At 53.9% G+C, this 27,748-nt stretch overlaps 1 protein-coding gene across 5 annotated transcripts in view; it reads right to left on the reverse strand.

Moving 5' to 3' along the window:
- The window catches only part of HDGFL2 (HDGF like 2), a 36,115-nt gene that overhangs the window by 7,364 nt on the left and 1,003 nt on the right, over positions 1–27,748 (reverse strand). For 2 of the 5 annotated variants that reach the window (XM_033195708.1, XM_033195707.1), the window contains exons 2-9: positions 25,401–25,477; positions 25,170–25,308; positions 9,072–9,272; positions 5,791–5,907; positions 5,639–5,710; positions 1,841–2,000; positions 1,648–1,723; positions 1,232–1,541 (exon numbers count right to left, since the gene is read on the reverse strand). In XM_033195708.1, coding sequence (XP_033051599.1) covers positions 1,232–1,541; positions 1,648–1,723; positions 1,841–2,000; positions 5,639–5,710; positions 5,791–5,907; positions 9,072–9,272; positions 25,170–25,308; positions 25,401–25,477 — 1,152 coding nt within the window. Of the gene's footprint in view, positions 1–1,231; positions 1,542–1,647; positions 1,724–1,840; positions 2,001–5,638; positions 5,711–5,790; positions 5,908–9,071; positions 9,273–25,169; positions 25,309–25,400; positions 25,478–25,724; positions 26,413–27,748 lie in introns of those variants that run through there. The other 3 variants (XM_033195711.1, XM_033195710.1, XM_033195709.1) reach the window with 3 other exon arrangements.

Below are 27,748 nucleotides of genomic sequence, written 5' to 3' on the forward strand. Positions count from 1 at the left end.
GCTGCTTCTCCTGCCTAGAATGTGTCCCCTCCCAGGAGTCTTCAAAGATCCCCTCCCTTCATTCGGAGTCTTTTTTTTCTTTTTCTTTTTTTTGAGACGGAGTCTCGCTCTGTCACCCAGGCTGGAGTGCAGTGGCACAATCTTGACTCACTGCAACCTCTGCCTCCCGGGTTCATGCCATTCTCCTGCCTTAGCCTCTCAAGTAGCTGGGACTACAGGCGCCCGCCACCACGCCTGGCTAATTTTTTTGTATTTTCAGTAGAGATGGGGTTTCACCATGTTAGCCAGGCTGGTTGATCTCCTGACCTCGTGATCTGCCCGCCTCGGCCTCCCAAAGTGCTAGGATTATAGGCGTGAGCCACCGTGCCTGGCCCATTCGGAGCCTTAAACTCAAACGCAAGCCTTTGGAGTCTACTCACACCTTCGGGGTCCACCCTATTTAAAAGAGAAACCCCCTACCACACTTTACCCTTCTCCTTAGCAGCAAATACTCTGGACAGCATGCACTACCCTGATGTCGTCATCTGTACAGCTCCTCCCTCGTTTTGAGACAGGGTCTTGCTCTGTGGCCCAGGCTGGAGTGCAGTGGATTGACCACAGCTCACTGTAGCCTCCAACTCCTGGGCTCAAGCAATCCTCCCTCCTCAGCCTCCTGAGCAGCTGGGACTACAGGCGCACACCACCATGCCAGCTAATTTTTTTTTTTTTTTTTTTTGTGAGACGGAGTCTGGCTCTGTCACCCAGGCTGGAGTGCAGTGGCCGGATCTCAGCTCACTGCAAGCTCCTTCTCGCGGGTTCCCGCCATTCTCCCGCCTCAGCCTCCCGAGTAGCTGGGACTACAGGCGCCCACCACCACACCCGGCTAATTTTTTGTATTTTTTAGTAGAGGCAAGGTTTCACCGTGTTAGCCAGGATGGTCTCGATCTCCTGACCTCGGCCTCCCAAAGTGCTGGGATTACAGGCTTGAGCCACCGCGCCCGGCCCAGCTAATTTTTTTTTGAACTGGGCTCAAGTAATCGTCCTACCTCAGCTGCCCAAAGTGCTGAGATAACAGGCCTGAACCACCATGCCCAGCCCCCTCACTCCCGTGAACCCCCCAAGGCAGGGGTTTCTGGGCCCACGCACTGCTTTCCTGCTGTGTCCTGGAACCGGGGACGCTGCCTCCTACCTAGTAGATGCTCCATAAACGTGTGGAGGGAAGGCAGGGACTCCCAGCGCCCTCTCGGCTCACCTCTCTCTCCAGCTCGGCCTCGGGCTCAGAGTCAGAGGAGGACGGAGGACCCCGGCCTCGGCCCTTCCGTCCTCGCTTCTTGACGGGCTCATCGTCCTCCCTGAGCTCGTCCCCGCTGCTGCCGCCACTGCCCCGCTCAGCCTCCCCGCGCTCGGCCCGCTCGCGCCTCCGCTCCTTCTCCTCCTTCTCCTGCTCCCGCAGGCGCCGCAGCTCCTCCTCCTGCTCGCGCCGCCGCCGGGCCTCCAGCTCGCGCCTCCGCGCCTCGTCCCGCCGTTTCCACTCACTGATGCGGTCCACCTCGTCGCTGTCACTGGAGGCGGAGGGGGCGGTTGGGGACCTCCGTTCCTCCCTCGGGAGGTCGCCCGGCCCCTCGGCCGATGGAGGGCCGCCAGGGGGACCCCAGCCCCAGCACCCACCTGTCACTGCTGGAGCTGGACGGAGGCCGTTCAGGCTTCGGTTTCCGCCCTCGCGGCTTCGGGGGAGGCTTCTCGGCTACAGGAAGAGGAGGAGGCGGTGACCTTCCCTTCCAGGGCTCCAAGGTGACCAGGGGACTGCCCGGGAGCGCCCCGGCACGGGCCAGCCAAGAGACTGCGAGCACCAGGACCCTACCTGGCTTCCTGCCCCTCGGAGGCTTCTTCACAGACACATCGGAGTCGGAGGAGGAGGAGGAAGCGGAGGAGGAGGTCGCCGACCGCGCCACGGCCACCGGCTCAGGCTTGACCCCGTCCGAATCTGCCTTGGAGTCGGAGTCGGAGGCTGACGGCGCCTTCTGGGGAGAAGCAGGGACAGGCGTGAGCATCAGGAGCCCCACCGTGAAAAGCGGGGCGCCCCGGGACAGGGGAGGCTCCTGCACCCCCGCAGCCGCCAGGCTCTGCAGGTCCTGGCTCCGAACCCCTCCGACCCACAAAACCCACCTCCGCCCCAAGTGGAAACCGGGATCCCAGGCGGCCCTGGGCACGCTGGGCAGCTGCTGGCCTTTCACCTCATCTTCCTCAGTGAACCGGGGTAGATCAGAACCCCGGGTTCCCAGTGGGAACTTCTCTGTACAAAATCCTGCGTGGAGGCCACGCCACACAAGCTGCTCTGCTCTACCGCCTCCGCCCCCGAGTACCCTGCCAAACACGCATGCCACACAGACACCACAACACCACACAGACACCACACACAGACACCACACAGATACACACACCACAGATAACACACACACCACACAGACAACACACACACCACACACACCACACAGATAACACACACACCACACAAACACACACACCACAGATAACACACACACCACACAGATAACACACACATACACCACACAGATAACACACACACCACACAGATAACACACACATACACCACACAGATAACACACACACCACACAGATAACACACACACCACACAGATAACACACACATACACCACACAGATAACACACACACCACACAGATAACACACACATCACAGATAACACACACACCACAGATTAACACATACACCAACAGATAACACACACAGACACCACACAACCACAAAGACACACCAGACACCACACACACCACACAGATAACACACACACCACACAGATAACACACACACCACAGATAACACACACACCACACAGATAACACACACACATACACCACACAACCACAAAGACACACCAGACACCACACACACCACACAGATAACACACACACCACACAGATAACACACACACCACAGATCACACACACACCACACAGATCACACACACACCACACAGATAACACACACACCACAGATAACACACACACCACACAGATAACACACACACCACAAACACACACACCACAGATAACACACACCAACAGATAACACACACACCACAGATAACACACACACACAGATAACACCACACACCACAGATAACACACCACCACAGATAACACACACCACACAGATAACACATACACCACAGATAACACACACACCACAGACACCACACACACACCACAGATAACACACACACCACAGATAACACACACACACACAGATAACACACACACCACAGATAACACACACACCACACAGATAACACACACACCACAGATAACACACACACCACAGATACACACACACACACACACACAGATAACACACACACCACACAGATAACACACACACCACAGATAACACACACACACACAGATAACACACACACCACAGATAACACACACCACACAGATAACACATACACCACACAGATAACACACACACCACAGATAACACACACACCACAGATAACACACACACCACAGACACCACACACACACCACAGATAACACACACACACCACAGATAACACACACACCACACAGATAACACACACACCACAGATAACACACACACACACAGACACCACACAGATAACACACACACCACACAGATAACACACACACCACACATAACACACACACCACAGATAACACACACACCACACATAACACACACACCACACAGATAACACACACACCACACAGATAACACACACACCACAGATAACACACACACACACAGACACCACACACACACAGATAACACACACACCACACAGATAACACACACACCACACATAACACACACACCACACAGATAACACACACACCACAGATAACACACACACCACAGATAACACACACACCACACAGATAACACACACACCACAGATAACACACAACCACACAGACACAACACACAGACACCACACACACACACAGATACACACACCACACACACAGATACACACACCACACACCAGACACCACACACAGATAACACACACGACACAGATCACATACACTACACAGACAACACACACATCACACACCCACAGACAACACACCCAAACATCACACACACCAGACACCACACCAAACACACACCACACACAGACAACACACACACACCATACACACCAGACACCACACACACCGCAGACACCACACACCACACAGATACACCACACCCACAGACACACACCACACACCCACAGACAACACACACACCACACAGACAACACACCACACACACCACGCACACCAGACACACACCACACACAACACACAGACAACACACACACCACACACACAGAGATAACACACAACATACACCACACAGGCGCATACGCCACACACAGATAACACACACAGATAACACACATACCATACACACACCAAACACACACACCACAGACACCACACACAACACACATACTATACACACACCACACACAAAGCACACACACACCATACACATATAACACACACAGACCACAGACAACACAGACAACACATACCACACACCTCACACACGGATAACAGCACACACACATCACACACACCACACGCAAAGACACACATACCACACACACGGCACACAGATAACACACATAACACACCAGACACACAAACCACACAGACAACACACACAGCATACACACCAGACACACACACACCTGACAACACACACACACCAAACACACCACACCACACACACACAACACATACACACCAGATACACCACACAGACAACACACACACAAAAATCATACACACAGATAACACACAGACAACACGTACCACACACACCACACACATGGACATACCACACGCAACACACAGACACCACACACAGATACAAACACACACCATACACATACAGCAAAACATAATGCAACACACACACACACACAAGGACATACGGACACATACAGACACATGAACACACTATGCACATGGACACACACGCACACACAGGCATCACATATACTCACATGGGAACACAGGCACAACACACAGACACACAGAGGAGAGGCACAGCACACACACACAGGCACAGGGACACAGGCACCAGAAAAGGCACGACAGGTGCACACACCACACACACATCACACATGCACAATCTCCACACACACTGCACACACATGTACATGGTCACAAACATGCCTGCACACACACACACACACATGCACGTGGACACGCGCGCACAGAGACACACACACACACTACGTTCACACATGCAGCGGCACACACCTCTCTTTCCTCTCTCCCTCTTGCTGTCTCCTCTCTTCTCTCTCCCTCACTCTCTCGTTCTCTCGCTGTCTCCCTCTCACACAGGCGCCTCACGACTGCTTCCCTCCCTTCTGATGCCAACATCCCAGAATGCCCCTTTCCAAACCGGACAGTGGGCTCCTGGAGGCAGCACGGCCATAGCGAGGTGCCAGGGCAGATGCGGTCCCCTGGGGTCCCCTGCGGCCTGGGTCTCACCCCCTCCAGAAATGGCCCGCCCCTGCCCTGGGGACAGCGCCAGAGACCGCAGAGGTGCCCCAGGAGTGGGCACGGGAAACAAAGTCAAATGCGCGCTACCTTTTTTTTCCGTCCCCCCAGGGGGCCCCTCCGCGGCGCCCGGACCACTGCTTTCTTCTCAGGTGTGAAGTCCTGGGGGACAGAAGTGAGCTGAACTGGGGCCACTGGCAGCCACCGCGCTTCCCTGCCCTCCCAAGGAGGCACCAGCCCACCTGGTCACTGGTCTTCTCCGACTCAGATGAGCTTTCCGAGTTCTCCTCTTCGGATGGGGACACGCTGGCCTGATCCAGGTCGCTGGAGGCCTTTCGGGCTCGTTTCGAGACCGACATCTGGAAAGGGAACCGCCTGAATGCTCAGCAACGGGAAGGCCGGGCTCCTGGCAGGAAGCCTCCAGCTGACTGCCCACGCCCACGAGAGCTGAGCTCCGGAATCTCTATGGAGGGCCAGCAACCCTGTGAGAAACTATCGAAGCCAGGGATCTTGAACCTCAAGGACATTATGCCTGGTGAAAGGAGCCAGTCACAGAAAGACAAACTCTTTTAGGAGTTCCTGGGGCCATCAGACTCACAGAGACAAAGTAGGGTGGGAGGCACCAGGGCTGTGGGGGGGGTGGGGGTGACTGTTTCATGGGACAGCATTTCAGCTTGGGAAGACGAGAAAGTTCTGGAGATGATGGTGGTGATGGTTGCACAACCAGGTGAATGTGCTTAATACTGCCGAACGGTGCACTTAAAAATGGCTAATTTTGGCTGGGCGCGGTGCCTCATATCTGTAATCCCAGCACTTTGGGAGGCTGAGGCGGGCAGATCACGAGGTCAGGAGATTGAGACCATCCCGGCTCACAGAGTGAAACCCCGTCTCTGCTAAAAATACAAAAAATTAGCCGGGCGAGGTGGTGGGTGCCTGTAGTCCCAGCTACTCGGGAGGCTGAGGCAGGAGAATGACGTGAACCCAGGAGGCAGAGCTTACAGCGAGCTGGGATCTCGCCACTGCACTCCAGCCTGGGCAACAGAGCAAGACTCTGTCTCAAAAAAAAAAAAAAAAAGAAAGAAAATACAAAATTAGCCAGGCGTGGTGGTGCATGCCTGTAATCCCAGCTACTCAGGAGGCCGAGGCAGGAGAATTGCTTGAACCTGGGAGGTGGAGGTTGCGGTGAGCCAAGATCTCACCATTGCACTCCAGCCTGGGCAACAAGAGTGAAACTCCATCCCCGCCCCCCACCCCCCACCAAAAAAGAAAGAAAAAAAGAAAGAATCCTTGCTTGGCTCAGAAACCCCTCATATACTACAGGTATTTTTTTCAAGCTTCTCTATGTTTTTTGTATTTTCCAAGTTATCTACTATAAATATGGCTTATCACTTTGGAATAAAAAAATACAAAGTACACGTTACTCTATCAAAAGAATTTGCTGCTAGAATCTGGTCCTTTGTCTCTACACCCAAAGAAGAAGAAGTGGTCAAAAGGCAGGACAGAGACTATACCCAGGAGAATGGAAAACACACATCTGCACAAAACCCTGTCAAGGAATGTTCACGGCAGCCTGATCTGGAACGGCCCAAAAGTGGAAACCACCCAAATGGCCAGTGACAAGTGGATCAACAAACCGTGTTCCCTCCACACACTGGAATCTGACCCGGCCAGGAAAAGGGAGGCGGCCAGGTGTGGTGGTTCACGCCTATAACCCCAGTACTCTGGGAGGCCAAGGCGGGCTGATCAGGAGGTCAGGAGTTTGAGACCAACCTGGCCAACATGGAGAAACCCCATCTCTACTAAAAATACAAAATTAGCTGGGCATGGTAGTGGTCCCTGTAATCCCAGCTACTCGGGAGGCTGAGGCAAAAGAACTGCTTGAATCCGGGAGATGGAGGATGCAGTGAGCAGAGATCGTGCCACTGCACTCCAGCCTGGGCGACAGAACTAGACTCCGTCTCAAAATATATAAATAAATAAAATGAATGGAGCTGACCCAGGCCGCAGCACGGATGCACCCTGAGGACATCACACTTGGCGAAGGAAGGCAGACACAAAGGCCATGCAGTGTGTCATCCCATTTCTATGCAATGTCCAGGACAGGCCCCTCCACAGAGGCAGGAAGGGGATGCATGGGTGCCAGGGGCCAGAGGAGGGGCTGCGGAGTGACAGCTAATGGGGACCAGTTTTCTTTCTGGGGTGATGGAAATTTCCTGGAATAATAGTAATGGTTGCATAATTCCGTGAACACACTAAAAACCACTGAGGTATATACTCAGGAAGGATGAATCTCACGGTGTATGGACTATAACTCAATTTTTGTTTAATGCATATTGAAAAACAGTTATATTAAAGAAAGGAGCCAGGCCAGGCACCATGGCTCACGCCTGTAATCCCAGCACTTTGGAAGGCCAAAGCAGGTGGATCATGAGGTCAGGAGATCAAGACCAGCCTGGCCAACATGGTGAAACCCTGTCTCTATTAAAATACAAAAATTAGCCAGGCATGCTGGTGGACGCCTGTAATCTCAGCTACTTGGGAGGCTGAGGCAGGGGAATCTCTTGAACCCAAGAGGTGGAGGTTGTAGTGAGCTGAGATCACGCCACTGCACTCCAGCCTGGGGAGAGAACGAGACTCTGTCTCAAAAAAAAAAAAAAATTAGCCGGGTGTGGTATGGTGGCGGGTGCCCATATTCCCAGCTACTGGGGAGGCTCACGCAGGATAATTGCTGGAACCCAGGTGGCGGAGGTTGCCGTGAGCCAAGATTGTGCTCCACTGCAATCCCTCCTGGGTGACAGAGGCAACTGTGTCTCAAAAAAAAAAAAAAAAAACAAAAGAAAGGCGGCCAAGTGCAGCGGCTCAAGACTGTAATCCCAGCACTTTGAGAGAATGAGGTGGGCAGATCACCTGAGGTCAGGAGTTCAAGACCAACTTGGGCAACCTGGTGAAACCCCAGCTCTACTAAAAATACAAAACTGGCCGGGCGGGGTGGCTCAAGCCTGTAATCCCAGCACTTTGGGAGGCCGAGACGGGCGGATCACGAGGTCAGGAGATCGAGACCATCCTGGCTAATACGGTGAAACCCCGTCTCTACTAAAAAATGCAAAAAACTAGCCAGGCGAGGTGGCGGGCGCCTGTAGTCCCAGCTACTCGGGACGCTGAGGCAGGAGAATGGCGTGAACCCGGGAGGCGGAGCTTGCAGTGAGCTGAGATCCGGCCACTGCACTCCAGCCTGGGTGACAGAGCGAGACTCCGTCTGAAAAAAAAAAAAAATACAAAACAGCCCGGTGCAGTGGTGGGTGCCTGTAATCCCAGCTACTAGGGAGGCTGAAGCAGAAGAATTGCTTGAACCTGTGGGGCGGAGGTTGCAGTGAGCCGACATCACGCCACTGCACTCCAGCCTGGGCGACAGAGTAAGACCTTGTCTCAAAAAAAAAAAAAAGGCAGGGGAGGGACAGCAAGCTGCCAGGAGAGACATCAGGGCGAGGGGAGGAAGGACCAGCCCGCCTTGGTCCTCTCCTACCTTTAGCGCAGGCGTCTTCCTCTTCAGGCCACTGTTGTCGCTACTCTTGTCTGAGTCCGAGTCACTCTCCATCCTGTCGCTGGCAGCTGTGGCAGTCACCGCTGTGACGGCCATGACTCCCCGGTCCTCGTCGTCCTCGTCAGCCTCACTGCCGCCGGCGGGGTTGGCCTCGGGGGCCTCGCTGTCGGAAGAGCTCACCGGCTATGGGAGTCGGGGCAGAGACTGCGCGTCACCACCCGTCTTGGGCGGATTTCCCCATTGAGACTGTGACCCAGAGGACGGCAACCACACGCGGGATCCTGAATGTCAGGGGTGTTGTCTTCTGGCTTTACAAATGGGGAAACTGAGGCCCAGAAGGGCCGGAGAACGAAGGCAGGAGAGTGAAGTGGATTCGTGTATGGTGGGCACTGGGGTTGGGCCATGGGCTTCAGGGTTAAACCTGGGGCAAGTGACTTCAACCTCTCCGTGACTCAGTGACCACATCTGGGCAATGGGGATGGCTGTTTTGACCTCAGAGGCCTATGACCAGGAAAGCATGGAAGTGGGAGGTGGAACACCTAGGGCAGTGACCAAACCATGTCAAGAGGTTCAGAAATGGTTGCCTTGGCCAGGCGCAGAGGCTCACGCCTGTAATCCCAGCACTTTGGGAGACTGCGGCAGGCAGATCACCTGAGGTCAGCTGCTCGAGACCAGTCTGGCCAACATGGCAAAACCCCATCTCTACTAAAAATACAAAAATTAGCTCGGTGTGGTGGCAGGTGCCTATAATCCCAGCTATCAGAAGGCTGAGGCAGGAGAATCACTTGAACCGGCAAGGTGGAGGTTGCAGTGAGCCGAGATTGCGCCATTGCGCTCCATCCTGGGCCACAGTGAGCCTCTGTCTCAGAAAAATAAAGAAAGAAAAGAAACGGGCCTGGTGCGGTGGCTCACACCTGTAATCTCAGCACTTTGGGAGGCTGAGGCGAGCCGATCACGAGGTCAGGAGATAGAGACCATCCTGGCTAACACGGTGAAACTCCGTCTCTATTACAAAATACAAAAAATTAGCCAGGCGTGGTGGCGGGTGCCTGTAGTCCCAGCTACTCGGGAGGCTGAGGCAGGAGAACGGCGTGAACCCGGGAGGCGGAGCCTGTAGTGAGCCGACATCGCGCCACTGCACTCCAGCCTGGGCGACAGAGCGAGACTCTGTCTCAAAAAAATAAAGAAAAGAAATGGTTGCTTTTTTTTTTTTTAAGTCATTCAATTATCATGAGGAGGAAGCCAAACTAGGACAAGACCACTGGGCGGGCTTCTACCGTCCAGGCACTGCTATTTCTCCTGCGCTCAAAATGCCCGCTCAGGCAGTGACAGCCACAGAAATCACAAACACCTATCTGATGCTTCCTATGTGCCAGGCATGTGACTGGGTCACACACTCAGCCAAAGTCTGCTGAGCAGTCATGAGTGTCGGGCACTGGGCCGGGGGCATCAAGAACACAGAAGTGACCGTGGCATGCTCCCCTGCCCCTAGGAGCTGATTTTCTAGCGGGAGACCCTGAGCATTGCCATTTAAACACAGACAATTCCAAATCGTGGTGACATGCAGGAAGAAAACACAGGCGTATGGTTGTGAGGATTGAGAGAGGAGGAGGGCTGGTGGCTCAGGGCTGTAATCCCAGCACTTTGGGAGCCAAGGCAGAAGGATCATTTGAGTTCAAGACCGGCCTGGGCAACATGGTGAAACCCCCTCTCTACAAAAGATGCACATATTAGCGAGGTGTGGCGGCAGGGGCCTGAGGTCCCAGCTGCTTAGGTGGTTGAGATGGGAGGATCGCTTGAGCCCAGGAGGCAGAGGTTGCAGTGAGCTGTGATCACACCACTGCACTCCAGATTGAGTGACAGAGCAAGACCCTGTTTCTAAAAGAGAGAGAACCCGGACGCGGTGGTTCACGCCTATAATCCCAGCACTTTGGGAGGCCGAGGTGGGTAGATCATGAGGTCAGGAGTTTAAGACCTGCCTGGCCAAGATGGTAAAACCCTGTCTCTACTAAAAATACAAAAAACATTAGCCAGGTGTGTGGTGGTGGGCGCCTGTAATCCCAGCTACTCGGGAGGTTGAGGCAGAGAACTGCTTGAACCCAGTAGGCGGAGGTTGCAGTGAGCCGAGATCACACCATTGCACTCCTGCCTGGGTGACAGAGTGAGACTCCATCTAAAAAAAAAAAAAAAAAAAAGAGAGAGAGAGAGAGAAAAAGAGAGGAGAGCATTTAGCATTGGGTGTCGGGGAGGCCCCTCGGAGGATATGACATTTTCACAGAGGAGTTGTCAGAAGCATGGGAAGGGGTAGGAGCTAGCCGCGTTCCAGAGAACAGGAACAGCACCAATAAAGGTCCCCCTGGGAACCGGAAGAAGCAGACATAAACCCATATGGGGCACAGAGAAGGGAGTGGAGGTGGTGGAGGATGAAGAGTTAGGCCGTGGGTGGCTCACGTTTGTGGGAGGAAGATGTATGAGCGCCAGGTGTATTTTTTGTATTTTTAGTAGAGACAGAGTTTTACCATGTTGACCAGGATGATCTCCATCTCTTGACCTCGTGATCCGCCCGCCTTGGCCTCCCAAAGTGCTGAGATTACAGATGTGAGCCACCATACTCGGCAGATAGCGTTTTTTTTTCTTTTTTTTTTTTTTTTGAGATGGAATTTCACTCTTGTTGCCCAGGCTGGAGTGCAATGGTGCGATCTCGGCCCACCGCAACCTCCGCCTTCCGGGTTAAAGCAATTCTCCTGCCTCAGCCTCATTACTCATTCATTCGGGGACCATCATGGGACACCTGCTAGATCCTCCAACAAACATCATGGGACACCTGCTAAGACAGCTAAAACGTAGTCCCTGCTGTTGGGGAGCTCATGGTCTACTGGGGAGACAGACAAGTCCATGCGGTTCCAAGTTCAAGCTGTGCTGCCACAGCTCCCAGCAAAGGCACCAAGCAGCACACAGGCCAGCCTCGCCAGCATGGAACACCTGACCGAGTGATTTCAGGTCACTTATTTTCTCAATAACTGCTTTTTTTGAGGGGAGAGAGAGAGACTGAGGTTTTTTTTTTTTTTTTTGAGACAGAGTCTTACACTGTCACCCAAGCTGGAGTGCAGTGGTGCGATCATGGTTCACTGCAGCCTCAACTTCCTGGGCTCAGGCGATCCTCCTGCCTCAGCCTCCTGAGTAGCTGAAACTACAGGTTTGCGCCACCACACCCACCACACCTGGCTAATTTTTTTCTTTTTTTCTCTTTTTTTGTAGAGATGGGGTTTCACCATGTTGCCCAGGCTGGTCTCAAACTCCTGGGCTTAAGCAATCCTCCCATCTTGACCTCCCAAAGCACTGGGATTACAGGTGTGAGCTATCGCACACTGCAAGATTGAGATTTTTTTTTTTTTTTTGAGACGAAGTCTCGCTCTGTCACCCAGGCTGGAGTGCAGTGGCACGATCTCGACTCACTGCAAGTTCCGCCTCCTGGGTTCACGCCATTCTCCTGCCTCAGCCTCCTGAGTAGCTGGGACTACAGGCGCCCGCCACCACGCCTGGCCAATTTTTTGTATTTTTGTATTTTTAGTAGAGACAGGGTTTCACCATGTTAGCCAGGTTGGTCTTGATCTCCTGACTTTGTGATCCGCCCACCTCGGCCTCCCAAAGTGCTGGGATTACAGGTGTGAGCCACCGCGCCCGGCCAAAATTGAGATTTTTAAAAGCCACATTCTCTGAAAACAACCCAAATGTCCATTAACTGATAAACAAATGTGGTGTAACAATAGAATATGACTTGGCCATGGAAAGAAACCAGGCTCTGACCCAGGCCACAGCACGGATGAACCTTGAGGACATCACACAGGTGACAGAAGTGAGACACAAAAGGCCACACGGTGTGTAATTCCATTTCTATGAAATGTCCAGGATAGGCCCGTCCAGAGACAGAAAGTGGACCCATGGTTGCCTGAGGCTTGGCGCGGGGAAGAGAATTGTGGGGATACCTAGCAGGTAGAGGATTCCTTTGTGGAGCACTGAAAATATCCTGGGCTGGGCGCGGTGGCTCACGCCTGTCATCCCAGCACTTTGGGAGGCCGAGGCGGCCGGATGAGGTGGTCAGGTGATTGAGACCATCCTGGCTAACATGGTGAAACCCCGTCTCTACTAAAAATACAAAAAATTAGTCGGCCGTGATGGTGGGCACCTGTAGTCCCAGCTACTGGGGAGGCTGAGGCAGGAGAACGGCGTGAACCCGGGAGACAGGGCTTGCAGAGAGCCGAGATCATACCACTGCACTTCAGCCTGAGCAACAAAGCAAAGACTCCATCTCAAAAAAAAAAAAAAGAAAAAAAGAAAACATCTTGGAATTAGCAGGAATGGTACACTGAGAAGGTACTAAAAGCTACTGCAAGGTATACTGTTAAATGATATTAAAATGGTGAAGTTATCTCGATGAAAAAAACATCATAAAACAGGTCGAGCGTAGTGGCTCATGCCTGTAATCCCAGCACTTTGGGAGGCTGAGGCAGGTGGATCACCTGAGGTCAGGATTTTGAGACCAGCCTGGCCAACATGGAGAAACCCTGTCTCTACTGAAAATACAAAAATTAGCTGGGTCTGGTGGTAGGCGCCTGTAGTCCCAGTTACTCGGGAGGCTGAGGCACGAGAATCACTTGAACCTGGGAGGCAGAGGTTGCAGTGAACTGAAATCACACCACTGCACTCCAGCCTGGGTGACAGAGACTCTGTCTCAAAAAAAAAAAAAAAAAAAAAAGCCAGGCACAGTGGCTCACACCTGTAATCCCAACACTTTGGGAGGACAAGGCAGGCAGATCACGAGGTCAGGAGATCAAGACTATCCTGGCTAACATGGTAAAACTCCATCTCTACTAAAAACACAAAAAATTAGCCAGGTGTGGTGGTATGTGCCTGTAGTCCCAGCTACTCAGGAGGCTGAGGCAGGAAAATCGCTTGAACCCAAGAGGCAAAGGTTGCAGTGAGCCGAGATAGTGCCACTGCACTCCAGCTTGGGCAACAGAGCGAGACTGTCTCAAAAAAAAAAAAAAAATTACGAAACACAAAAGCCCCATTCTCCTGGTGTGATGACCAAGATGGCATGTGACAGGCTGGAGTGGGGCATGACGTCCAGGAGACAGTAAGATGGAGGAGATAAGGGTGTGAGAACGGGTTAGAGGCATGTCACGGGGTTCGCGGGTGATGAGGCCAGGAAGGACAGGCAGAGTGAGGACCACGTTTATGACTGGGTGTTGCGACTGGGCCAGAGGGAGCAGGGAGAACACGGTGCAGGGCTGGGCGGATGCTGCAGGTGAGACCAGCATCTGAGTAGCAATGCCCGGACAAAATGGAAGTGTGGGTTGAGGAATGTAGGCGTCAGCGCTGGTCAGGAGAGGAGGCCAGGAGGAGGGAACCACGGGAGGGAACCTGGGCCCTTCCTCACTTTCCCGGCTCCCTCCAGGCTTAGCCTGTTTCTCCCACGCCGGGAGGAGAGGCTGGGAGCCCACAGCAGGTGCACACCAGCCTCACCAGCCTCCCTGTGCACAGACGCAGGCTAGCCATCCCCAATCAGCACACAAGGAAAATGAGAACCGGGTTTGGCGACGCCCCGAGCACGTTTTGTCCCCCTTGCGTCTTCGCGGCCCAAGCGACAGGGCCCCGTCTAATTTTTGACAAGATTAAAAAGGGTAATACTAAGTAGGTCAGGCCCCAAACGGAGAACGCAGAGAGTAATAACGCTCTCGTGGCCAATCTCGACCACGCCTCTCCACAGCGCCTTCGGGGGAGGGCTCGCACACTTGGGGTTTCTCTTTGGAGCATCCCTGGTAAGGAGACAAGGGCTGGGGGTGGGGAGTAGCAACTCAGAGATGAGGAGCTCCAGGTTCCTTCCAGGTTGCTCCCTCCACCCAGCCCCGCCCCTGACCCAGCCCTGATGCCCCAGGATCTTCCACAGGAGGAGCTGGTGAGTGCCACAAACGTAGGAGCCACCATCAGTTACAGGACTTATCAATGCCCCCATCTAACTGGTGGGCATGACGAGCCTGATTCTGCAGATGAGGAAAAAAGGCAGAGAGAGGTCAAGTAACAGCTCAGGATATCACAGCGAGTAACTGCAGACCTGAGATGAAAGCATGAGCTAGCCTTGGCCTCGAAGCCTGGGTCACAGCCACTCCTCATTAAAAATCCTTCCTTGGCTGGGTGTGATGGCTCATGCCTGTAATCCCAGCACTTTGGGAGGCCGAGATGGGCGGATCACGAGGTCAGGAGATCGAAACCATCCTAGCTAACACGGTGAAACCCTGTCTCTACTGAAAAAAAAAATACAAAAAAGTAGCTGGGCGAGGTAGCGGGCGCCTGTAGTCCCAGCTACTCTGGAGGCTGAGGCAGCAGAATGGCGTGAACCTGGGAGGCAGAGCTTGCAGTGAGCCGACATCGCGCCACTGCACTCTAGGCTGGGTGACAGAGCCAGACTCCGTCTCAAAATAAAATAAAATAAAAATAAAAAATAAAAATCCTTCCTTTAGCCGCGTGCCATGGTTTACTCCTGTAATCCCAGCATGCTGGAAACCTGAGGAAGGAGGATCACTTGAGCCCAGAAGTTCCAGACCAGCCTGGGCAACAAAGTGTTGCCTGTCTCTATGAAAAAAATAATGGCCGGGCACGGTGGCTTATGCCTATAATCCCAGCACTTGGGGAGGCTGATACGGGCGGATCATAAGGTCAGGAATTCGAGACCAGCCTGGACAACAGGCCGAAATCCCATCTCTACTAAAAATATAAAAATTAGCTGGGCGCAGTGGCGCGCACCTGTAGTCCCAGCTACTCGTGAGGCTGAGACAGGAGAATCACGTGAACCTGGGAGGTGGAGGTTGCGGTGAGCCGAGATGATGCCACTGCACTCCAGCTTGGGCGACAGAGCAAGACTCCATCTCAAAAAAAAAAAAAAAAAAAAAGAAAAAGAAAAAAATAACAAGGCCCGGGCGGGGGGGTTGGGGGGGCGGCGGTGAGCCATGCCCGTAATTCCAGCCCTTTGAGAGGCTGAGGCGGGTGGATCACCTGAGGTCAGGACCACGTCTCTACTAAAAATACAAAAATTAACCAGGCGTGGTGGTAGGCACCTGTAATCCCAGCTACTCGGGAGGCTGAGGCAGGAGAATCGCTTGAACCTGGGAGGCAGAGGTTGCAGTGAGCTGAGATGGTGCCACTTCGCTCCAGCCTGGGCGACAGAGCAAGACTCCATCTTTGGCCGGGTGCGGTGGCTCAAGCCTGTAATCCCAGCACTTTGGGAGGCCGAGACGGGCGGATCACGAGGTCAGGAGATCGAGACCATCCTGGCTAACACGGTGAAACCCCGTCTCTACTAAAAATACAAAAAACTAGCCGGGCGAGGTGGCGGGCGCCTGTAGTCCCAGCTACTCGGGAGGCTGAGGCAGGAGAATGGCGTGAACCCGGGAGGCGGAGCTTGCAGTGAGCTGAGATCTGGCCACCGCACTCCAGCCTGGGTGACAGAGCAAGACTACATCTCAAAAAAAAAAAAAAAAAAAAAAAGACTCCATCTCAAACAAACAAACAGACCAAAAAACCCTCCTTCCTCTTGACCAACTGTGACCTACTCTGTGCCTCCGCAGCCCCGTCAGGCAACTGGGAAGACTGCGCATGTCCCACAAGTGGGGAAACTGAGTCTCTGGGAGGGAAGTGACTTCCCCTACATTGTGCATGTGGATAAAGCCGGGACCCCTGGGTGTCCTGGGGTCGAACAGCAAAGGTTTTAGGAAATCTAACCCACGCCAAGAGGTTTGGAGGACACAAATGCTGTAGGTACAGAGAAGAACCCAGCAATAAAAGGCCAAAGCCAGGCCGGGCGCGGTGGCTCACGCCTGTAATCCCAGCGCTTTGGGAGGCCGAGGCGGGCAGATCATGAGGTCGGGAGATTGAGACCATCCTGGCTAACACGGTGAAACCCCGTCTCTACTAAAAAAACACAAAAAAATTAGCGGGGCGCAGTGGCGGGCGCCTGCCTGTAGTCCCAGCTACTCGGGAGGCTGAGGCAGGAGAATGGTGTGAACCTGGGACAAGGAGCTTGCAGTGAGCCAAGATCGTGCCGTTGCACTCCAGCCTGGGTGACAGAGTGAGACTCCATCTCAAACAAAACAAAACAAACAAACAACAACAACAAAAAATGGCCAAAGCCAGCCAACTTCCAGTCCCCCCAGCTGAGAGTGAGGGAAACAGCTCATTTCTCTAGCTGTCTTGGAGGATCAGGGAGAGGGGTATGACTAAATTGGAAAAGGAAAGGTCAAATCCAGCTTTGCCTCCCTGTTCCCAAATATCCCCTCTGCCATACACCAAGCGCTTCCTGAGTGTCGACGTGTAGTTTCTCACTGGACTCTCCCAGGAGCCCGCTGAGAGGCCAGCACTACCAAATCCTCTGTTTTAGATGAGGAGACTGAGGGCCGGGCATGGTGGCTCATGCCTGTAATCCCAGCGCTTTGGGAGGCCGAGGAAGGAGGATCGCCTGAGGTCAAGAGTTTGAGACCAGCCTGGCCAACATAGTGACATCTCTACTAAATAATATAAAAATTAGCTGAGTGTGGTGGTGGATGCCTGTAATCCCAGCTACTAGAGAGGCCGAGGCAGAAGAACAGCTTGAACCTGGGAGGCGGAGGTTGCAGTGAGCCAAGATCATGCCACTGAACTCCAGCCTGGGCAACAGAGTGAGACTCGGTCTCAAAAAAAAAAAAAGAAAAGGGAACTGAGGCTCACCGAGGGGATGTCAATGGTCAAGATTCGCAGTGAGCACAGGGCAGAGCCAGGCCTGCCTCCCAGGCCCACCTGCTCATACAACAGGCTCTTGGTCCCAGCTCCTACTTCTTTTTTTTTTTGAGACGGAGTCTCACTCTGTACCCCAGGCCGGAGCGCAATGGCAGGATCTCAGTTCACTGCAACCTCCACCTCCCAGGTTCAAGCGATGGTCCTGCCTCAGCCTCCCAAGTAGCTGGGATCACAGGCACCAGCCACCACACCCAGCTAATTTTTGTATTTTTAGTAGAAATGGGGTTTCACCACGTTGGCCAGGCTGATCTCAAACTCCTGACCTCAGGTGATCCACCTGCCTCGGCCTCCCAAAGTGCTGGGATTACAGGCGTGAGCCACTGCGCCTCCCAGCTCCCACTTCTGAGAGGTTATTCCCAGGGGCCCGCATCCTCCAGGGCCTGCCCCGGGCTTGCACCAGCCAGAAGGAAAAGAATGCCAGCCTGGGAGATGGGGGGCCAGGGAGTCGGAGGATCTGGGAGTCGGGAGGACCGCGAGCTGGGGGCCCTGGTTTCTGACCCCAGCTCAGCTCTGTTGCTCACAAGCTTGAGAACCTTGGTCTCTCTACCTCTTCATCTACCAAGCAACAGGGATGTATTAGGTGGGATCCTTCTAGGGCAAACGTCTAGAGACACTCCGGTCATCAAGATTAGTGATGGGCGCTCCTGGCATGGAGTGAGTAGGGGCCAGGAATGCTGCCCCACACTCTGCAGTGCCCAGGACAGACCCTATGCTGCAGAATGGCCGAATGACCTGCCCCAACTATCACTGCTATATTCTGTTATAAGGTACTGATGCTGAGAAACCGTGGCCTATGTCTACAAGGCCTCAGATACCAGCTGGGTTCCCCTGGGCATCTAAGCAAAATTTTTTTTTTTTTTTGGGGGGAACAGAGTCTCTCATTCTGTCACCCAGGCTGGAGTGCACTGGCACAATCTCAGCTCACTGCACCTCTGCCTCCTGGGTTCAAGAGATTCTCTGGCCTCAACCTCCCGAGTAGCTGGGATTACAGGTGCCCACCGCCACACCTGGCTAATTTTTATATTTTTGTAGAGGCGGGGTTGCACTGTGTTGGTCAGTCTGCTCTGACCTCCTGACCTCAGGTGACCCACCCTCCTTGGCCTCCCAAAGTGCCGGGATTACAGGTGTGAGCCCGGCTAATTTTTGTAGTTGCGTAGAGGCGGGGTTTCTTTTATTTTTTTAGACGGAATCTCACTGTGTCGCTCAGGCTGGACTGCAGTGGTCGGATCTCGGCTCACTGTAAGCTGCGCCTTCCGGGTTCACGCCATTCTCCTGCCTCAGCCTTCAGAGTAGCTGGGACTACAGGTGCCCGCCACCACACCCGGCTAATTTTTTATATATTTTTTTAGTAGAGATGGGGTTACACCATGTTAGCCAGGATGGTCTCGATCGCCTGACCTCGTGATCTGCCCTCCTCGGCTTTCCAAAGTGCTGGCATTACAGGCATGAGCCACGGCACCCAGCCTAATTTTTGTATTTTTTGTAGAGATGGGGTTTCATTTTGTTGGTCAGTCTGGTTGTGACATCCTGACCTCAGGTGACCCCTCCTCGGCCTCCCAAAGTGCTGGAACTTCAGGCATGAGCCTGGCTAATTTTTGTAGTGTTAGTAGAATGGGGTTTTGCCATGTTGACCAAGCTGGTCTGGAACTCCTGACCTGAAGCGATCCGCCCCCGTTGGCCTCCCACAGTGCTGAGGTTACAGGCGTGAGCCATCACACCTGGCACATCTGAGCAACCCCTTGAGTCTCATTCTGCTCATCTACTCAATGGAAAAAATACTTTCCGCTGTTGGGTGTGCTGGCTCATGCCTGTAATCCCAGCACTTTGGGAGGCCGAAGTGGGCAGATCACGAGGTCAGGAGTTCGAGACCAGCCTGGTCAATATGGTGAAACCCATCTCTACTAAAAATACAAAAAATTAGCAGGGCGTGGTGGTGGGTGCCTGTAATCTCAGCCACTCAGGAGGCTGAGGCAGGAGAATCGCTTGAACCTGGAAGGTGGAGGTTGCAGTGAGCAGAGATCACACCACTGCACTCTAGCCTGGGTGACAGAGCGAGACACATTCTCAAAAAAAAAAAAAAAAAAACCTCCCGTCTGGGCCACTCTGAGGATTACTATGAGACCAAAAGGCGATGCAACTGGAACCAGGCCAAGCTGCCACGTTTCACCTACTGGCTTGGCGAGGGGATGGGACCCAGGCCTTCCTGTCTGCTCTTGGTAGCATTACTAGTTGCGCTAAGGCTGTTAAAAAAAAAACGAGCCTGGGCTGGAATGTGGTGGCTCACACCTGTAATCCCAGCCCTTTGGGAGGCCAAGGTGGGCGGATCACCTGTGGTCAGGAGTTCAAGACCAGCCTGATCAACATGGTGAAATATTGTCTCTACTAAAAATACAAAAATTAGCCAGGCATGGTAGTGGGTGCCTATAATCTCAGCTACTCGGGAGGCTGAGACAGGAGAATTGCTTGAACCCGGGAGGCAGAGGTTGCAGTGAGCAGAGATCGTGCCATTGCACTCCAGCCTGGGCGACAAGAGCGAAACTCTGTCTCAAAAAAAAAAAAAAAAAGAATGAGCCTGTTCTCTGCATCATGGTGTAGACCAAGTTTCAAGATATAAAGTTGGGTGAATAAAACACAGTTCAGAATTACATGCTTAAGGCCGGGCGCGGTGGCTCAAGCCTGTAATCCCAGCACTTTGGGAGGCCGAGACGGGCGGATCACAAGGTCAGGAGATCGAGACCATCCTGGCTAATACGGTGAAATCCCGTCTCTACTAAAGAATACAAAAAACTAGCCGGGTGACGAGGCGGGCGCCTGTAGTCCCAGCTACTTGGGAGGCGGAGGCAGGAGAATGGTGTGAACCTGGGAGGCGGAGCTTGCAGTGAGCTGAGATCTGGCCACCGCACTCCAGCCTGGGCGACAGAGCCAGACTCCGTCTCAAAAAAAAAAAAAAAAAAAAAAAGAATTACATGCTTAAAAACAGAAAACTGGGGATGGCTTTCTAGGAATGAAGAATCTGGGAAGGATGTTACGGGACTGGGAGCTGCAGCTATCTTCAGAGGAAAATAAAATAGAGTGACCAGCAGGCAGGAACGGGAGTGAGACTGGCTTCTCACTGTAGGCCCGTTTGTTCCTTTTGAATTTTTAACGTCTGTATTCCTACTCAAAACACAAAAATAAACTAATAGGCGGGGCACGGTGGCTGATGCCTGTGATCCCAGCACTTTGGGAGGCCAAGGGGGTGCGGATCACCTGAGGTCAGGAGTTCAAGACCAGCCTGTCCAACATGGTAAAACCCTGCCTATACTAACAATACAAAGATTAGCCGGGTGTGGTGGCTCATGCTGGTAATCCCAGCTACTTGGGAGGCTGAGGCACAAGAATTCTTTCAACCCGGGAGGCGGAGGCTGCAGGATGTCAAGATTGCACCACTGCCTTCCAGCCTCGGCAATAGACCAAGACTCCATCTCTAAATAAATAAATAAACAAACAAATAACTTCAAAGATGGAAAAAAGAGAAGGGGCTGGGAATAATGGCTCCTGCCTGTAATCCTAGTACTTTAGGAGGCCAAAGTGAGAGGATTACTTGAGGAGTTTGAGACCAACATGGGCAACACAGTCAAACCTCATGTCTACAAAAAATACAAAAATTAGCTGGGTTACACAAATTAAATCTACGCTTCTAGGAAAATAGCCGACGAATCTGCATCTTTCCTTTTTCTTTTTTTTAAGTCCCAGCTACTTAGGAAGCTGAGGAGGAAGGATCACCTGAGTGTGGAAGGTTGAGGCCGCAGTGAGCCATGATTGTACCACAGTAACCCAGCCTGGGCGAAAGAATGAGACCCCACCTCAAAAAAAAAAAAAAAAAAAAGGGGGCCGCTTGGATTTCCACAAAGCTGTGCTTCTCAACACTGGATATGTACCGGCTACATCACAAGCATCCAGGACAGGACAGGCATGGTGGCTCACGCCTGTAATCCCAGAATTTTGGGAGGCTGAAGCGGGCGGATCACCTGAGGTCAGGAGATCGAGACCAGCCTGGCCGATATGGTGAAACCCCATCTCTATAAAAATTAGCCAGGTAGCCAGGCGCAGTGGCTCAAGCCTGTAATCCCAGCACTTCAGGAGGCCGAGACGGGCGGATCACGAGGTCAGGAGATCGAGACCATCCTGGCTAACACGGTGAAACCCCACCTCTACTAAAAAATACAAAAAAAAAAAAAACTCACCAGGCGAGGTGGCGTGTGCCTGTAGTCCCAGCTACTGGGGAGGCTGAGGCAGGAGAATGGCGTAAACCCAGGAGGCGGAGCTTGCAGTGAGCCAAGATCTGGACACTGCACTCCAGCCTGGGCGACAGAGCGAGACTCCGTCTCAAAAAAAAAAAAAAAAAAAAAATTTGCCAGGCATGCTGGTGGGCGCCTGTAATTCCAGCTACTCAGGAGGCTGAGGCAGGAGAATCGCTTGAACCCGGGAGGTGGAGGTTGCAATGAGCCGAGATTACGTCACTGCACTCTAGCCTGGGCGACAGAGCAAGATTCCATCTCAAAAAAAAAAAAAAAGGAGCATCCAGGACAAAACTTCAGGGCTCCTGTCCTACACGATTAAATCTATGCCTCTAGAAAGATGGCCCAGGAATCTGCATTTTTTTTTTTTTTGGAGGCGGAGTCTCGCTGTGTCGCCCAGGCTGGAGTGCAGTGGCGCGATCTCGGCTCACTGCAAGCTCCGCCTCCCGGGTTCCCGCCATTCTCCCGCCTCAGCCTCCGAGTAGCTGGGACTACAGGCGCCCGCGAGACTGAGTCTCGCTCTGTTGCTCAGGCTGAAGTGCAGTGGCACAATCCTGACTCACTGCAACTTCTCCCTCCTGGGTTCAACCAATTATCCTGCCTCAGCCTCCCAAGTAGCTGGGATTACAGGCACCTGCCACCACGCCGGGCTAATTTTTGTATTTTTAGTAGAGACTAGCTTTCACCATCTTGGACAGGCAGGTCTTGAACGCCTGACCTCGTGATCCACCAGCCACAGCCTCCCAAAGTGCTGGGATTACAGGCGTAAGCCACAGTGCCCGGCCAGGAATCTGCATCTTAAACACACGTTCCATCTGGAAGCATAGATGGGCTAGAGAAGCTAAGAGTAGCAGTGGCCTCAACTAAAGCTACTTCTCATCTTGGGGGATCTGTACAGGGCTTGTTCAATTTCCTTTCCTCGAAGACAGGCCTCCATACAGTGCTTAGCAAGCTGTAGGTGTCCAATAAATATTAAATGGTGTGATGATTCACCAGGAGGTAATGAGCTCAGGACGGAACCAAAGAGAACTTGACCTGGGGCCAGAAAAAGATCTCATGCAACAGCTACCTTGAAGGATTTCCGACCTATCCATCCAGGCTGGGGACAGGCACAGCCTGGGGAAAGACGGCAAGTATGAACCAGGGAAACCTCAGTTTTCTGGACACACCACAGGTGTTAAAGTAAAATACCCTCAGCATGCAACATCAGTGGGGCCCGGACCTTTGAGAAGGGGCTGCCAGATCCTCAGCGCTCAAAGTACAACTGTTGAGTGAATCCTCAATTCTGGACCATGAGCTCCCAGAAGGCAAAGGACTGTGCCTGACTGCTCCTGGTCCCCATGACATATGTGCATGGCAGGTGCCACCGTCGAAACATCTGCGGATCCTGGAGCAAATGCTCACAGGTACCACCCAGCCCAGGCCGAGACGAAGCAGAGGCACAGACGGGCCGCCTCAAGACCTCGGGTTCTCAAGCAGGACCAGGCACCACAAAGAGACTCCATCCTCCACTCGCAAAAGCCAGTCTGGGCCCCTCCTGCCTTCCTCCGCTCAGACCACCTTGGGTGTCCTTTTCTTCCCTGATGGCCAAGCTTTCCCTGGCTTGTGGTCAGTTACCTGGGCCTCCCCGCCAACTTCATGCCTGCCCCTGCTAAGCCTGGGCTACCCCCGGCCCCCAGCCTCTCACAGAAACCTCAAAAACAGTGTGGTTACAGCAGAGGAAAGAACCCCAACCCAGTTTCCCCACTCCCCATCTCACCCCAAAATACTGAAGAGTAAGGCACCTTTCTCCCATCCTTCCACGGCCTTTTAGCCATTTGCCTTCCACTTTTCTAAATTCCTTTCTTTCCCTGACTATTTCCAGAAACCCATTTGCCAATGAGATGTCATCTGATTCTTGATGTTTTTTTCCACCTGAGAACGCTCACGTCTACACACTATGGCCTTTTCACTCCTCAAAAATCTGGCAGTAACAGTGGAAGAGGGGACTGTTCTCAAAAGAAAAAAATGTGTTTACCTAAGAAACAAAGTTTTAAGAGAGCTATGACAACACTCTGTTAGAAACTCGGGCTGGCTGGGCGCAGTGGCTCACCCCTGTAATCCCAACACTTTGGGAGGCTGAGACGGGTGGATCACCTGAGTTCAGGAGTTCGAGACCAGCCTGGCCAACATGGTGAAACCCTGTCTCTACCAAAAATACAAAAATTAGCTGGGCATGTAGAGAGCACCTGTAATCCCAGCTACTAGGGAGTCTGAGGCAGGAGAATCAGTTGGACCCAGAGGCAGAGACTGCAGTGAGCCAAGATCACACCACTGCACTCCAGCCTGGGCAACAGAGCAAGACTCTGTCTCACAAAAAAAAAAAAAAGGCTGGGTGCAGTGGCTCACGCCTGTAATCTCAGCACTTTGGGAGGCTGAGGCGGGCAGATCACGAGGTCAGGAGATTGAGACCATCCTGGCTAACACGGTGAAACCCCATCTCTACTAAAAATACAAAAAAATGGTGGTGGCGGGCGCCTGTAGTCCCAGCTACTCGGGAGGCTGAGGCAGGAGAATGGCGTGAACCCGGGAGGCAGAGCTTTAAGTGAGCCGAGCCGAGATCGCGCCACTGCACTCCAGCCTGGGCGACAGAATGAGACTGTCTCAAAAAAAAAAAAAAAAAAAAAGAAACTTGGGCTGATTCTAGAGCAGGGGTTCTTGCCAGGGCTGATTCTGTCCCATTCCCCTCCACCCAGGGGACACTGGGCAATGTCTGGGGCCATCTGTCATCACCATGAATGGTGTAGTGGTGGCCTTGGCATGGAGTAGGTGGTAGCCAGGGACACTCAGCACCTGCGGGGCCCCGAACGCCCCACCACAGGGAACGATCGAGCCCCATGTGTCCACAGTGCCCAGGCGAGAGACCCTGTCTGGAGGCCTCCTCTGGCCTCAGCAGCACCCTTCGCGCTGGCTCTCCGCCGCAGGTACTCACCGGAGGGGCGCTGTAGCTGGCGTGGGGGTTGTTCTGGATCTCCCACAGCCCTTCATTGAAGCCTTTCCTCTTGTTGGGTTTCCCGTACTTGTCTTTACATTTGTCATAGGGGAACAAGTCCTTGGGTCCCAGGAAGGCTCTGGAGAAGAGAAACGGGGCCAGTCTCAGGTGAGTGTGGCCACCCCAGGAGGCACCAGAGGAGAAAACCAAGCCCCAGCAGGAGACACTTACGTTTCGTGTGTGCCAAAGAAAAAGATGGGGTACTTGTTGGGTGGGGGCTTCACGGCGCCGTCAGCAATGTCATCGATCTGCAGTGAGAGGCCAGTCAGGGGGTGGCTTTACCCACGGACCCAGGAAATCACCAAGAAATCATCCAAGTTACTTGGGGCAAATCATGCTGGGAGGAGGGGAGCCTTCAACCCGGGAAGCAGCAGCCCCTTCCCAATGGGAAGCTGCATTCTTCTGTGTCCCCTCCACTGCAAAGCTGTGCCTCATCCAGAGAGATCTCCCCCGACGCCAGGGAGAGAGCTGGCCCACCCAGGGCAGGTGCTCTACCTGAGCAAAGCCAGATCCGGCCCTCTGAAGCAACCAGGGGGTGGGGCCAAGCTCAGCGTCTATGGACTCCCAGGACCTTCCCTGGGGACCCCTCCCGCAAAGAGGGGCTCACGGGTGGTCCCCCAGGGGATGCAGCTGGCAGCTCCAAGGATGCAGAGGGTGGGGGGTGGGCTACAAGAAACGGCTCTGAGCATCCAGGAAGTCCCACCCTCTCCCTGCAGGCCCATGGGCTCCGGCAGCTGTCAGTCACCTCCCCACAGGAGGCTAACAGCCCCTTCACCTCCAATCAGGTGCTTGGAAACGTCTGGGGCTAGGAGAGGAGGCTGGAGAAGGGGGGACGGGGTAGAGAAAAGCGAGTGCTCTGGGAAGAAGAGAGCTGGGAAAGGCAGGGAAGTGCCTGGAAAGTTGCATTGCTCTGGTCTCCCCCAAGAAAGTCAGCGCAAGCACAGCAGGCTAGAGTGGCTTCTCCGCTCCCAATGCATTCCTTCCCCATCCACCTCTCCAGCTTCTGGGGGGCTCCTGATCTTCCCTGCCCCACTCCTTCTTGCCCAGGTCTCCTCGGAGCTACTCTCAGAGTCCTGGCCCCTGGGGTTGGCCATGGGCAGCCAGGCCCAGCATCCCTCTCCCACCAGAAGCATCCCAAACTCAGTCCACCCGAGGACCCGCCTGGCATGCTTCACAGGCCCCTTTTCCTCCTGCCTCACCCAGGACCCGCCCACGGTACTCCAAGGCCCACCCATCCCAGCGGCAACGCCAGCTTCGGCCCTGGGCTAGTTCTGGACCAGGGCACCGTTTGGCCTCCCCTTCCACAGCCCCTCCCTGCTGCCCCAGCCTTCCACCCCCAGTGCCAAATTCCTCAGTCCTGCCCGGCCAACTCCACCAACCTCAGCCCTGGGAGACTCAGCCCTAAGTCCTGGGGATGACAAAAGCCTGGGGTCCCTGCTCCCCGCTGGCCTGTCCCGCTCAGGACCTGGAACTCACCCCCTCCATACCTGGGACTCCAAGGTGCAGAACATCCTTCAAGCCAGGACCCCTGGGACTATCCAGGTCCTCGGGACCCCAGTTTCCATAAAGGGGCATCCAAGGTCCCCTCAGCCAGCCCCCTTCCCTCAGATGCGCTCCCACTCCCTGGGCCCGGGCCTGTCTCCATTTCAAGCATTAGGGTTGGACCACCCCACCGTCAAGTCCCTCCAAAACCAGCTTCTACATCCTCCTCCCCACAGAGGGCCAGTTCCCAGGGTACCCCAACAGCCCCGATGCTGACTTCATTCTAAGGTCTAGTTCCCCGAGTCCCAATGACCCTGTGAACAGAGCCTCCAGCCCCATTACCCCAACCCCAGCACCTCACTCAGAAGTCCCAGCTTCCCTTAGCCTAGACCCTCAGCCTTCCCCCGTGACTGCCTCCTCCAACCATGGACCCCTAGCACATGGCCCTCGGCTCCCCAGCCCCTCAAAACTGGGCTTCTGCAGGACCTGCAAGGGAGTGTTCAGCCTCCCATCACATCTGACCCCTGGCCTCAAATCTCAAGTTACCCAGTTTTGCTCAAACTTGAACCTTGAGCCCTCAGGCCTGGGACCCCCAGACCCTCAGGCGAGGGTCCCTCAGGTCCCAGACCCTCCCAGACACCCTGCACCTGGCTCCTCGAGGCACCCCGGACACCCCCAGATACACAAGGCACGGCTCCCTCCGGCCCAGGACACCCCCAGACCCCCAGGGCGCAGCTCCCACAGGCCCAGGACCCCCAGACCCCCAGGGCGAGTTTCTAAGGCCCTAGATACCCCTAGAACCCCAGGGCACAGCTTTCTCAAGCCCAGGACCCCCAGACCATTGGCGCGCGGCTCCTTCAGGCCCTGGACACTCCCAAACCTCCAAGACGCGGCTCCCTTGGGCCCAGGACACCCCCTAGACCACCACAGCACGGCTCTCTCAGGTCCAGGACCCCCATTCCCCCAGGGCGAGAATTTATCAGGCCCCAGAGCCCCAGGACACGGCTTCCTCAGGCCCAGGACCCCTAGAACGTCGG

This window comes from Trachypithecus francoisi, unplaced genomic scaffold, assembly GCF_009764315.1.
Source record: "Trachypithecus francoisi isolate TF-2019V2 unplaced genomic scaffold, Tfra_2.0 Lachesis_group5, whole genome shotgun sequence".
In the NCBI taxonomy this organism is placed as follows: domain Eukaryota; kingdom Metazoa; phylum Chordata; class Mammalia; order Primates; family Cercopithecidae; genus Trachypithecus; species Trachypithecus francoisi.